Source organism: Lactuca saligna, chromosome 5 (assembly GCF_052625555.1).
Source record: "Lactuca saligna cultivar CGN05327 chromosome 5, ASM5262555v1, whole genome shotgun sequence".
NCBI classification, from domain to species: Eukaryota; Viridiplantae; Streptophyta; class Magnoliopsida; order Asterales; family Asteraceae; genus Lactuca; species Lactuca saligna.
In genome coordinates, this window is record NC_136421.1 from 270,516,785 (window position 1) to 270,526,891 (window position 10,107).

The 10,107-nt window shown below is 34.9% G+C and overlaps 2 protein-coding genes and 1 pseudogene across 3 annotated transcripts; 1 reads left to right on the plus strand and 2 right to left on the minus strand.

Moving 5' to 3' along the window:
- The first annotated feature begins 1,469 nt into the window (after nt 1–1,469).
- Nucleotides 1,470–2,111, plus strand: LOC145046667 (late embryogenesis abundant protein At1g64065-like). Its single transcript, XM_078994946.1, has one exon. The coding sequence runs from the start codon at nt 1,470–1,472 to the stop codon at nt 2,109–2,111; it is 642 nt and encodes a 213-aa protein (XP_078851072.1).
- Nucleotides 2,112–2,339: 228 nt separating this feature from the next.
- LOC145047795 (cyclin-dependent kinase B1-1-like) lies at nt 2,340–4,491 on the minus strand. 2 transcript variants are annotated; one of them, XM_078996155.1, is made up of 6 exons: nt 3,899–4,491; nt 3,714–3,825; nt 3,542–3,635; nt 3,214–3,283; nt 2,868–3,028; nt 2,340–2,769 (listed from the first exon to the last, which is right to left on the minus strand). In XM_078996155.1, the coding sequence occupies exons 1-5, from the start codon at nt 4,303–4,305 to the stop codon at nt 2,881–2,883; spliced, it is 831 nt and encodes a 276-aa protein (XP_078852281.1). In that variant the 5' UTR covers nt 4,306–4,491; the 3' UTR covers nt 2,340–2,769; nt 2,868–2,880. The 2 variants fall into 2 exon arrangements, with proteins under 2 accessions (XP_078852281.1, XP_078852280.1); XM_078996154.1 differs by having other exon boundaries at nt 2,890–3,028; nt 3,899–4,466.
- Nucleotides 4,492–9,534: 5,043 nt separating this feature from the next.
- On the minus strand, nt 9,535–10,107 carry LOC144998946 (umecyanin pseudogene; annotated as a pseudogene).

The following is a 10,107-nucleotide window of genomic DNA, read 5'->3' on the forward strand; positions in this document are numbered from 1 at the left end:
CTTATCACATCAATTTTTATCTATCATTTGTTTTTTATCTTTTCAAACCCACAACACATGAAACAATATATTTTGTCAACTCACTCAGTCCATTTGCAGCGTCATTATTTTTAATTTAAATAAATTTGTAAATATAAAATTAAATAAAGCATAACATTTTTTTAAATTTCTTTATTCTTTAAAATAAATTTTTACTGTTTTAAAAACTAAAAAAATTATAAAACAATATTAAAAATAACATTTAATTAAAAACCACACTACAATAACCTAATTTAGATCCTAAAACAACAAACAAAAAAAAAACTAAAAACCATATTACAAATGACAAACGATAAACTAAAAGAAATACTTATATTCTAAAAAAAGAAATGTGGGTTTTTAAAATATTCTACACTGCTTGGTAAGGATATTTTTTTTAATGATATGGTGTCGACGATACTTATTTTTGGTTGCGTTTAAAAGTTTTTCTTCGGAAACTCTAAGCTTCCAGATATTCGTCTTGAGATGAAAATAGCATTAAAATCTTTCACTTTTTGCTACATATCTTTTCATTTGAAAGCAATATGATGTTTCGAAAGATCCAAACTGATCGCCAAAAATATGATTTGAGTAGCTTGCCTATTTTCGAAAGTGTTAGTGTATGCTTTGGCCACCTCCACATCTTCGATTTCGGACAATTTTGCGCATAGGACTGACCTAGGAATGACACTCATTTTCAAAAACTGAATTGAATTTATAATGTAATTTATAGAGTTTGTAATGAAATTGAAAGAAAAAAGAGGTGGTTTGTAAATAGTGTTATACCCATTAATCTTTTGTACTTAGCATGCATTGCTTGATCCATGACCCATCGTATTATTCTATTTACTTTATCCTTCGTTGCAATTAAATGAAGTTTTGAAAAATATACCAAATTGCAAAATTGTCGATGACCAAAACGCGTTTAGAATTCTCACTTTAGATATTACTCGTCCAATAAAAATTTGCTACAAAACAAAATCCATAACTTTTATCTTGCACCGAGGTTTTGAAATTCACTTACACTCGACAGAGATAGGGAAAAAAAAATAATAATAAAGCATGCCACAAATGATGTGAATCACACACCATATGTGAATCTTTAGCCTTTGACTTGTAAAGCTAAAGGCAACGGTTTCCTTAGTACGCAAATCATCAAACCAAAAATAAAGTAAGTCCATGTTCCATTCGTTTTGGTTTCTTTTATTAATTGTGTTCCTTCAACTTAAATTCATTATTATTATTTATTATTGAAGCAAACACGTTTTGACAAATCTAGAAAATTAAAAAAATAGCCATCAATAAATCTATGAGGAGGGATGGCTACAACTAAAGTCTAAACACACAACGCGACACCTATCTCATAAACGAGATGAAATGAAATACTCCCCACCATTTTCATTCATATATATGCTTCCAAACTCTTCACAGTTTTCTATTAAAAACCTTCAATGGACATCGAAAAGAAAGACGAACAACCTCTCAGATCCTCTCCCCTCCCCCACACTGACGAATCTCGAAAGCGCAAACGCCGGAGTTGCATCATCTGCTGCGCATCCGTCACCGGAGTTATACTCACCATTCTTCTAGTCCTCCTCATATTAGGCCTCACTGTCTTCAAAGCCAAAAAACCCGTCATGACTGTTAATTCCGTCGCTCTCCAGGATTTAAATGTTTCTTTCCACACTTTTCCGGTTAGGGTTTCCTTAAACCTGTCTCTCGACCTTGGCATCTCCATTGAGAACCCTAACAAAGTCGGTGTAAAGTATCAGCCCAGCTCAGCCAGTCTCCTCTACAGAGGCAACGAAGTCGGTCAGGTTCCTATTCCCGCTGGCGAGATTGGCTCCGATGATACCAGGGAGTTGAATCTCACGGTGACTGTTTTCGCCGATCGATTACTTTCCGATTCCGATATGTACCGGGATCTCCTCTCCGGTAACTTGCCGTTTACTACTTATACTAGGATCAAAGCTAAAGTTCGAGTGCTTTTCATTCATATTCACGTCACGTCTATCTCAACTTGCGACGTGAATATCGATATCGCAGGTAGACGAATCGCGAATCAAACCTGCAATTATCAGAACTCATTATAGCGCAGTAGTAGATACGATATACATAGGTGGATTTTGTTGATTTGATTTGACTTGATTAGATTAGAGGGTTTTTTTTTATCTTAACATACGTCTTCTTCGTCTGCCTGTGTATGTTGTGTTATTGTTGTTGTATGGAATAATGCTGTTGATGTTTATATTTTATTGTAAAATGATGTATTCTTTGTTGTTGAAGTTCTTAAACTATTTTCTATTGCTTTAGGGAGCCACTTGAATATTATATGTTTCCTTATCATCTGGCACACAATCTTTTACACTCTGTTCTTCTCCTTCACCAAACAATTGATGGGTTATTTCTTTCTTCAACAACTTCGCTAACCTTTTATTTGTAAAAGTAAAACAACCATTCTACTTCGTTAACCTTTTATTTGTTGTTTATCTGCGACTGTAAAAGTTTTCTATAACTATTTTCAGTGAAAAAAGAAACACAGAGATTGAGAACTAGTCTAAATACACACATATTGTAAAATGTATAATCACCAAGGTGATGATGAAATTCTTCACTTGAAACTACAAACTAGAAACTCAATCAGATAGATGATGTGGTTCAGAACTGAGATTTGTCGAGGCTATCAAAATAAGGATGATCCATAGCAGCTTTGGCTGAGATTCTGTCAGCAGGGTCGTATTTCAGCATTTTCTGAAAACAACAAAATCATGTAATCATGTAAATATCAGTATTTGTATCTCACCAAAAAAAAAAAAAAAAAAAAAAAAAAAAAAAATCTTTTACGCAACTCAAAGAAAGAATCTAATGTACCGATAGAAGGTCGATCCCATCAGGTTCCAAAGATGGAACAACACGTGTCAAATTCTGGGGCTCCCACCTCGGATACACATGCCAGTCCTTTAGAGATGTGACACCTGGCCACTGCTCCTCTGTTGGTGTTCCAAGCAACCTGCAACCACAAACCAAAAATGAAATAAAATCGATGTTGCCTTCTTCTTCACTTGATATAAATAAATCCTTCAAGAATCACAACTAGCAGAAATGCAAACAATTTGCTACCCTTTCATATTGTCTAGTTTGAGATAACAGAGAAACATGTCGTTTCATGTAAAGCTGTATGTATTAAGTATAAACCTGAATATATGAAGCAGTTGCTGGAACTCAGAATCACCAGGAAACAAAGCTTGCCTTCTTGCCATTTCAGCTGTCAAATATTACAATCAAGGTTAGTTAATAACCCACAATGGACTACAATCAAGAAATAAATTAAAAGAATTTAGTATTTCAATGTCATGGGGGTTTGCTCCGACTTGTGAAACTGGTATGAATACAGAATAACATATTATTTTAGAGATTATAGCAAGAACTCCAAACAAAAAACAGTAATCAACTAATATAACGAACAACAAGAAGAACAAAAGCAGACATTAAAAGGGTAAAAGGATCTGGAATTAATACTGACCGAAGATACAGCCAACAGACCACATGTCAACACCAGTGGAGTAATGAGTTGATCCCAACAAAACCTCTGGGGCTCTGTACCAAAGCGTAACAATCTGCAAACCAAAACACCAATTTCACATTTCAACTCTAACCTAATAATCAACATTACTGAAGAAGAAAGCGACTAAAACCTCATGAGTATAACTCTTGAGAGGAACAGTAAAAGTCCTTCCAAGACCGAGATCTGCAATCTTCAGAATCCCCTTTTCTTTGTCAACCAGCAAGTTTTGTGGCTTCAGATCTCTGATTTTTTTTTTCAAACGATTATCAAATTAAACAAATTAAAGCAGGACATGGGAAGTAGATAAGTGGATACCTGTGAAGAACACCGTGGCCATGGCAGTGGGCAACACCTTTGCACAATTGAAAAAGAAAGCTCTGGATCTGAGAAGAAGGGAGAGGGGAAGGACTAGGCCCCTTCCGATGGGAGTCGATGAACTTCTTGAGATCTGTGTCGAGATACTCGAAGACAAGATAGAGAAGGGGTTTGCCTTTATGGTGGATGTGTTGAACTCCGATTAGGCGGACGATGTAGATGGAATTGGAGAGCATCTGGAGGAGGGAGATCTCGCGGAGGGCGGTGGGTGGAATGCCTTCCTCGTCCATCTCCAGACGGGTTTTCTTGAGAGCGACGAGTTGGCCGGACTGCATGTCTTTGGCTTTGTAGACTTTTCCATAGGTACCTTCTCCAACCTTCTCCAGTTTCTCGTACTTGTCTTCCATGGCGGATTGCTGAATGAGAGTGGATGTGAGATGAGAGGGATGATATAATTTGAAATTGAAATCGCAACGGGAGATTTTCCCTCTCTCGTGCAATTCGAATTCTTTCGCATTTGGTTGGGCCCAAACCCATCAAATTTTCTCACCTCCAGGCTCCAGAATTCGACAGGTAGTATGGATTCAGACTTTTGTATATCCGACAATAGATAGGAACCGGATATTTTCGATCCACGTTCGTTTATAGATTTTCCGGTCCAGACAAATCTGATCCGGCGGATATTAATCGGAGATGGAAATTTGAAAACATTTTTTTTTGTATTAGAATGAAAATTCGATAATTTATATCCAAAATTGAAAAAAAAAAAAAAAAAAAAAAAGAAAGAAAGATAAATCTAACCCAACCAATTATCCAAAATGGAAGAGTTTTCGCCAAAACCCAAATTAATGCGGGGATAATGACTTAGAACGGTAAAATAGTTTAGGTTTTGTTTAAACTAGTTTGGATTATCATGAGAGAATTTAAATCCTCACTTGTTGATGTAAGTTACATAGTTTAGGTTTTATTTACATTAAGTCCCTTAAGTTTGTTTTGTCTATATATTAGAATTGAATTTTTTTGAATTATTCACATATCCTTATCAACTTGTTTGGACCGTTGGCATTTACATCTAGGGGTGTTCATGGATGGTTAACTGAATCGAAAACATATTTCGAAAGGTTAACGAAGGCTATAGGTTTGTTCATTTCTTGAACCTAAACCTAAACGAAAAAGAAACAACTATACTTAACCCATTGAGTTTTCTAAACATTAAGTACATTAAATAAAAAAGAAACGTACCCTTAGCTTCATATCATTTTATTTTATACACAAATCCTAACTATATATTCCTATTTCACAATGAGACTAAACTTTTGACCCATCTTGTAATGAATAGTGCATATGTAATTGTGATGGTGGCGGGCCCGATCTTTTGACTGGTTGTCCGGTTGGTGATGGTGCATTGGTCGTAGAACGCCTAGGATACTTCTGTTATCATATGTTTTCCGGTAGAGAAATTATAGATTAGATCATCTCTAACGTTAAAAGCACTAGTACAAAAATGATTTGTTGATGTGGTTAAAATGATTAATTGGTGCGGGTATTGAACCACACCAACAAATATCACATAAAGTACCCTTATTTAATGGTGCGGTTATAAAACTGCACCAAAAAAATAATCTGGGAACTATATAGACTGCACTATAAACTGATGAAAACCACATCAAATAAGCAAATAACACACACACACAAAAAAAAAATCCCAATGGAAAATCACCTTTAAACCACCTTCATCTTTGTCGCCTGTTTGTTGTCGTGCACACAACAATCATCAAGTCACACCACTTTTTCAGCCAGTAATCACTGTTAAACATCTCTACACCGACCACCTTCACAACCGACCACAAACCACTAATTGACATCATTGCCATCTGTCCTATCTTAGTCGGGGAAAACCATTATAACCACGAAGAACACCCTACATCCCATGTTACCATTGTTTTTTTACACCCTTACCTTCTTCACTTCTTGAAAACATCTCCTACATCTTCATGAGTCTACTTCACCTCTAGTTAAACATCTTGCCACCACGGACCACCCTTATACCACGTGTCATCTCCACCACTAACCATCGAGAACACCCTCAATAGAGCCTTTGCGGAGAACCATCCACATACCACCATCTCTTATTACACCTTATACAAACCAAACATAAACCAGAAAAAAAAATCGATTTATCTGCGTATTTGGCATCTCCACCACTAACCACCGAGAACACCAACGACATATGCCCTGACTTTTCCGAGAACCATCCAAGCACCACCATCTCCTACATATTTCCAATCCACCAGCTTATTTCAACTTAAACAAAACAAACCTCAATAAAAAAAAAAATAAGGAAGAAGATAAAAGATATGTTTTTCTGTTGTCTGTAAAGGGGGAAAAGCAAACGCTAAGCCACACAACTTTATTGATCTTGACAATGTAAGACTAAACATAACAGAACGGAACAAAACCATATATAATGGAACTATAATAATTATTCAATTGGTGTTTGTTAATAATTGTATTGAACTAAATTCAAAGCTAAAATTACCTTATTATCCTAACAAATCACATATCATTTTCAAGCAATATTTAGAAATTAAATATTAATAAAGGAATCAAATAACTTTTTCATCGTCAATTATAACACTGTCATTTTATTCGACGACAACCACTACTAGAAAAATTACCTATACATGTATCTTTTTCTCTCTTTCTATCTCTATGAAAATTTCTCTTTGATTGTAGATTCTTTAAAAAAAAAAAAAAACTAAACAACATAGAAATGGAGAAAAGACACAGATTTGAGTCTTTATTAGAGTTTAGATTATGCAACTAAACGATCAGGCCTTTGATGGAAACTTTCTACATGGATGTAAGTACTAAGTATAACAGATGCAGGTGATTCATTTAGAAGGAAGGGGCATCGGCGGTGAGTTTCACCAGCGACGAGGAGGTTTACCAGTAAAAATGTTGGGTGTAATTGGAGTATTACAAGGAGGGTGAAAGAAGAGAATGGACAATGCATGTTGATGGCAATGGCGATTGGTGACGGTCTGGTTGCGCATGTGAGGAATCTTGCAATGGAAAATGAAGGGTGGTACAGATTGTTGGGGCGATATGAAGGACTAGAGGTTAGATTTGGATGATGGTTGAGACGAAGAAAGGTTGGAGACGATGCATCAGGTGATGGGAGAAGGTGATCGTAGGGGAAAATAAAGGGGTATTTTTGTCCTTATAATCTTGTACCATCTTGTTCCATCCATTTGGGTGGGATTAAAAATAAGATATATAGTCCCATTTGATCTAGTTCCATAAATGCCAAACACCACTTCAAATGCATATTAGACTATCTCCAACCCACCTCCATTTTTTCCCAAAAAAATAGAGTAAAAAATAAGGTAAATAGTGTTTCATCTTCAACCCTATTCCATTTTTTCTCCCATTTTAACCCCCAAAAAATATATTATTAGTATATTTCATTATTCCAACTTACATTGATTGTTAAACACACCTCTTTACTAATTTAGTTTTAACAAATATATAATCTATATTTTTTTTCATTACATTAATATTAAATACAAACGATTATATTTATAATAAACTTATAACTAAATATTATACATGCATTTATAAAAATATTACACATACGCACTTTTAAATAAATAAATAATAGTATTGTCACTTGTTGGTTTTTATTAGATTATTATTGTAATATATAGATTAACTACAAGTTTAATAGCATATTTTACCGTGTTTGTAATATATATTTTAATTATAAGATTTTATAAAATACATTATCGTTTTTTAAAATTTTAATGTTTATTTAAATTTTTATATGAATTTGATGAACAAAAACCAAACTTTATATTTATAATTGATTAATATAATTTAATATATAATAAAATATTATAATTATTAAATATTATATTTAAATTATAATTAGTAGGTAAAAATGAACTAGAAATGTAAAAATATATAACAGAATGACTAAAACTGACAACACAGTGTTCACCTCTATTTTGAGAGAAATGAATAGTATAACACCATATTTTGTGTAATACTATTCATATCCCCCAAAATAAAGGAATAAAAAAGAGAGAGTTTGAGAAGAATGGGGAAAAAAATGAAAAATGAGAGTGGGCTGTAGATGCTCTTATTAGAAGAGAAATATATATAGAAGGGAAGCAAAAATATTAGAAGGAACCGAAAATTAAAATGAAACTCTTAGAGGGAAGTGAAACTTTTATTAATGCGGTTTCCTGTCTTTTTTGACGTGGTTTTAATTTTTATAAATGTGTTTAATAGTGTGGTTTTGAAAAAGATAATGATTTTTTAATATTTTGACTGCGAATACAAGAAAACTGCACCGATAAATTTTTTAAATGGTACAGTTATTTGGTTTATTAATGTGTAACCGTTTTAATGGTGTGGTTTTAGGCTTCAATCCCACCAAAAAAATAATCACTATTAAATACTTAATATATTATGTACTAGTTAAGGTCTTTATATATAGTAGCCCAAATAGAGTAGATAACGGATCCCAACGGAGGAGTAGCCCAGTCCATTGGACCACCGACCACATGTCCACATGGGTACTCTAAGCCACCGTGCATGGGTATGAAACCGCATGTTACATGTATGCCACCATGAAATAACCACCACTTGATTCAGCTCAAAAGCTGCCATATACGTTTGATCGATCCCTTAAATTGAGAGGAATTTGTATTTATGATGGGAACAAGAAAGAAGTTTTAATCCAAATTTGAATGACAAGAAAAGCAGATGATTTAGTTATTTGTTCTGTAGGTGTTTTAGGATTTCTACCATAGCAAGAGACTTCAGAGACAATATATCAGCCCTTTATTGCATAAAAATTACATCACTCCTCAAGGATCTTTACGTAAAGATGAGCTTGGTTTAGTCTTTCATATAATCACCATATCTTTAAACACAATAAAAAAGTCGAGCACCCCTTTTCTAAAATTTATCAGAATTGTCGCATATTCAATTATAATTAGGGAAAATGACTTAAAAGCCCAACCAAGTTTTCAAACCGTTCAAAAAACCCCAATCATGTTTTGTCTGTTCAAAAAAACCCAACAAACTTAACATTTTGTCTAAAAAGCCCAACGAAGTTACACTTTCCTGAAAGTCAAATAAGAGAAACAGATGACGTGGCTTATTACCGTATCGGAAAAGTGACATGTTAGGCCAACGAAGTTTCCAAAACGTTTAAAAAACTCCAATCATGTTTTGACTGTTTAAAAAAAAACCCAACGAACTAAAACAAAACAAAATTGGGATTTTTTGTACGGTTTGGAACTTTGTTGGATTTTTTAGACAAAAGGTTAAGTTCGTTAGTTTTTTCTGAACAACCAAAACATAATTGTGATTTTTTGAATGATTTGGAAACTTTGTTGGGCTTTTAAGTAATATTGATTCCATAGTGGTGTAGTCCATGTTTCTTTTAAAAAAAAGCCGAGTATAATGGAAATACTCATATAAACAGTATAAAGCAATATCAATCTCTATAAAGCAATATCAATCTCTATAAGTTCATGCAACCAAAAATCAAAAAGAGAAAATTCTAATCAAAACGAATTACGTACACAAATCTCAGCATAATTACTAAACATGCACCGGACCTAATAAAAGAAAGCTAAAGCGATCCCCAATAAACTGATGGGTACCACGGCGGTGAAAGATGAACCAAAACTGGGTGATGGCGGTTGTAGAATGGTGCCATCCGTGGGTGGAGAAAAAAGTGTCGGTGGAGAAAAAAGGGTGGGTGGAACAAGTGTAGGTGGAGAAACAAATGCGGGAGTAGCGGATGATGGTGGTGGTAGATCTGGGGTGGCAGACGTGTCGGAGACGTTGATGGTTAGTTTTTGACCAACTTGGCAATGAGTTCCAACGGTGCGGATGTAATAGTGTGTGCCAGGTGTGTTTAAAGTGACTCTAGCGGGGCCGTTGGCGACGATGGAGATGGGGTTGGCGGTGGTGCATGGGCAGTAAGCCGCCTCGGAAACTTCAGCAACGTTATGGAATCCAGTGATGAAGTTAAAGAGAAGAACATCGCCAACTTTGAATGTGCGAGTTGATGCCCAGGTGTTGTAAGCAGAAGGTCCATTGGGTGGAATATTCCAGCCCAAGGCGTCGCCGACCACATGTGTAGTCTGAGCCACCATGCCGTTAAACTGCATGCATGCAAACACGAG